At 53.7% G+C, this 3,478-nt stretch overlaps 1 protein-coding gene across 1 annotated transcript; it reads left to right on the top strand.

Annotated features, from left to right (window-relative positions):
* Positions 1 to 812: 812 nt before the first annotated feature.
* On the top strand, positions 813 to 976 carry NGA_2106900 (uncharacterized protein; the record flags this gene model as incomplete). The annotated part of the gene is made up of 1 exon (XM_005855303.1): positions 813 to 976. A coding segment is annotated over one exon (164 nt), but the record flags the coding sequence as incomplete, so codon positions are not given.
* Positions 977 to 3,478: the final 2,502 nt, after the last annotated feature.

The following is a 3,478-nucleotide window of genomic DNA, read 5'->3' as shown; positions in this document are numbered from 1 at the left end:
TATCCAGGTCGCCGCTATCTGCTTCATCGAACCTTCTAGGGGGGAGGGGTGCGGGACAGAGAGGGGAGGACGGGAGGGAGAGAGGGGAAAGGGACAAGTAGATGATGGGCGAACGGAGACAGAAGGGCGCCGGTGCAGAGCTCTAAGGGAGAAATCGGAGGTGGAGGAAAGGGAAGGATGGGGAGAGGTGGAGGAGGAGGAGAGGGAGGACGAGGGAAAAGGGGAGGCGGAAAAGGAGGAGGGAGGCGGAGAGAAAGAGAAGGAGGAGGCCACGGGACAAGAACGGGGCGGAACTGGGCAGCAAGGGACAAATCAGGACAAACATCCGCAGGCACGGCAGAAAGAGGCGCCCGCCAAAGCCGTCATCTTCTCCCAGTGGACCGGCATGCTCGACCTGGTGGAGACGGCGTTGGAGGGGCGAGGCTGGGGCTACGTGCGGCTGGATGGAGGCACGTCCCACGCCCAGCGACGGGAAGTCTTGCAGGAGTTCGCCAGCAACCCTCGGGTGCGAGTCATGGTTCTGAGCCTCCGGGCGGGGGGGGTAGGCCTGAACCTTACAGCAGCCAACATGGTGATTCTGTTGGATCCCTGGTGGTGAGAAGGGGGAGGGGGGCGAGGGAAGGGTGGAAAAGGGGAGGGAGGTGGTATGGGATGAATTATTGGGTAAGGGGTCAGTCAAGATAATGCCCTGAAGGGTATTGACGTGGGAATCGTCGACTGTCTTTTCCCTGTCGTCCTCCCGTTTCCAGGACTGCGATCAGCATTCTGCCAGCAAGCCCTTGCATTTTCATCACCGCTTTCCCCCACAATTATCACTACAGGAATCCTGCTGTGGAGGATCAAGCCATCGACCGAGTCCATCGGCTGGGGCAGACTCGGGAGACTGTGCACATTCTCCGCTTCAAAGTCAAGGACACTGTCGAAGATCAAATGCTGGTGGTACAAGAGAAAAAAGCGAGGGTGGCGCGAAACGCCCTAGCTTGCGCGGGAATAGGCGACAAAGATGGGAAAGAAGGACGCTTGTCTTTGGATGATTTGCGCAGATTCTTTTGAGGCAGGGAGGTTTTCTGAAGACGTTGAGAAGAAGGACGATGGCTACCCGGAAATCGTCTTCCGGATTGAGTGGTACGTGGCGGAATAAAAAGCAGACTTGTAGTATTATAAGCTCCACTCCATCAAAACAACCTCTTAAAGTTTATTGTTTCGCCAAGTATTGCAATCAATCGTAGAAGATAGAAAGATAGAAATGAAAAGTACCTCTCGTAATATAATTTGGTTCCTCTTATTCATTTTTCAGCCAGCGAACGTGGCTATGTAGTGCAAGGAAAATGTTTAATGTAGGTGTCGAAAAAATGACTTTTGTTGCCTTACTATATTATATTATTACTGTCCAACGCCGCAGAATACATCGCATGAATTGCAAAATACGAGTCGGAGGAAAACATGACTTGTAGCCAGGCATTGCAAGATGTGTAAACGGTCAATAATTTCGATCAAATTTTCATGGGTCTCTTCTATTCTAAATTAAGTTGTACGACGAGTTGGTTGCACAAGAATAACCGGATGCAAGGTGCAAAGAAGGAGAAACGTGGGTTCAAATTTGAAAAAAAAAACCGACTAAGTTAGTGTATAACGGTCACGGCGGTTTCACAATATTTGCCCCCCCTCCCGCGCGCGCACATGTTTTGAGGGGGAAACAATTTTTGGGACACAAGGGAATGCGAAATTGGCATACTATATCGCATGAGTGTTAAGATCGTTATTACCTTTAAGGCTAATGCGAGCTGTAACACTACTGTCAATGTACGCAGTGACCCAACCTTTGTCAAGTATTTCATCTGCATGAGGGCACGCATACCTAAAAATGAACATCATCTGATGATGAGCTTGAAAAGTGATGCTTAACATTAAGGTATTTAATTTGATATCATTCTCATCATCCCTTCAATTGCGGCACATACGATAGTTAAAGCTAAAGGATAATACACACTTCGACAATGCGTCTCTATGTTTCATTTGTGTTGCTGCTAGCGCCCATTGCCGTCTCAGCATCCGCTGGTGAGTACCAAACGAAAGACTCAAAGGGGTTGATCCAACAAGATTGCGATTCATATCATGCGTCGCGTTGCATGCTCTCATATGGCCGTGAACACCCTGCTCTCTCATGTCCTGAACCATTTTTCATGCATCAACGTGAAGAAGTTGCGTCCTTCACGATTTCAAGGGAGTTTCTAGATATGTACTTCTCACTCTTTTCACTTGGGCGGTACCGTCTCACATTTTACCCCTATCAACATCTGATCTGATCACCACGACACACATCACATAACCTCAGCCATTATCAAGCCATCACTGTGTCTAATGATAGCTTTAGAACCTTATCCGCTGTGTCCTTTCGCACTGTAGAAAATTTCCTCTTACGACGCACAACACTTCTTTTGCGCATTCCATCTCTCATACCTACCTTGTCCACCTCCTCAGGCTCCTCCATCGCCCGCCTTTTTGGCAGCGACTTGTCAATGCCCCGAGATTGGTTGCGGGCATTGGATCACAGCTACGGCGGCAAAGATGCCGGCCGCACCGTCGACGTCTCCTTCGACTGGCACCATTCGGAGTCGACCGACCCCATCCCGGAGCAGCCGATCGACGAAACGCCGTCCATGCCGATGGAGCCGGCCGCGATGACGACCCCAGAGGCGCCGGAGGTTCCTACCCCAGAGACTCCTGCGGCGCTTGAGGTCCCGGAGATCCCCGCTATCCCTGAGATCCCTGAAGTCCCGGCGGTGCCGGCGATTCCCGAGGTCCCGGAGGTGCCCGAATCGACCGAGGTGCCTGAGATCCCGATCGAGGAGACCCCCTCTATGCCGGAGACCATGACGACCACGGAGGATGTTGAAGTGCCCGAGGTCCCGGAGATCCCCGAGATCCCGGAGATTCCGGCGATCCCCGAGATCCCGGAGATCCCCGACATCCCGGCGATCCCCGAGGTCCCGGCGGTGCCCGAATCGACCGAGGTGCCTGAGATCCCTATCGAGGAGACTCCGTCCATGCCGGAGACCATGACGACCACGGAGGTCCCTGCCCTTTCCACCCTCCCCTCGCCCCCCCAGCGCAAGCTGGCTTTTGTGGGCGATGCCATCACGCCCCGCGATACCCGGGTCGGAGAGGAACGTTCTTTCGTCGGCTCGTTCGATTGGAACATCCCCACCTTGCCCCCTCCCCCCCCTCTCCCCACCATCCCTGCACCTTTGGATACCCTCTTCCCCTCCCCTTTGTCGGATGCCGCCTGGCAAGTTCGCCTGGTCTTGTTGGGCAGCGCTAAATTGGCGGAGGAAGACGCCAACCTGGTGGCGGAACGTTTCCAAGCCCTGCTGGACAGCCGGTTGGAGGAGGTTGGAGAGACCTACCAAGGGGAGGTGGCGGCGAAAATTGCCTCCCTGGGAGCGGGGAACCGCTTGCGTGGGAAGGCCATCCCGGG

The sequence above is a fragment of the Nannochloropsis gaditana genome (genome assembly GCF_000240725.1).
Source record: "Nannochloropsis gaditana CCMP526 unplaced genomic scaffold scaffold232, whole genome shotgun sequence".
NCBI classification, from domain to species: Eukaryota; class Eustigmatophyceae; order Eustigmatales; family Monodopsidaceae; genus Microchloropsis; species Microchloropsis gaditana.
This window is presented reverse-complemented; position numbering and strand designations above follow the sequence as displayed.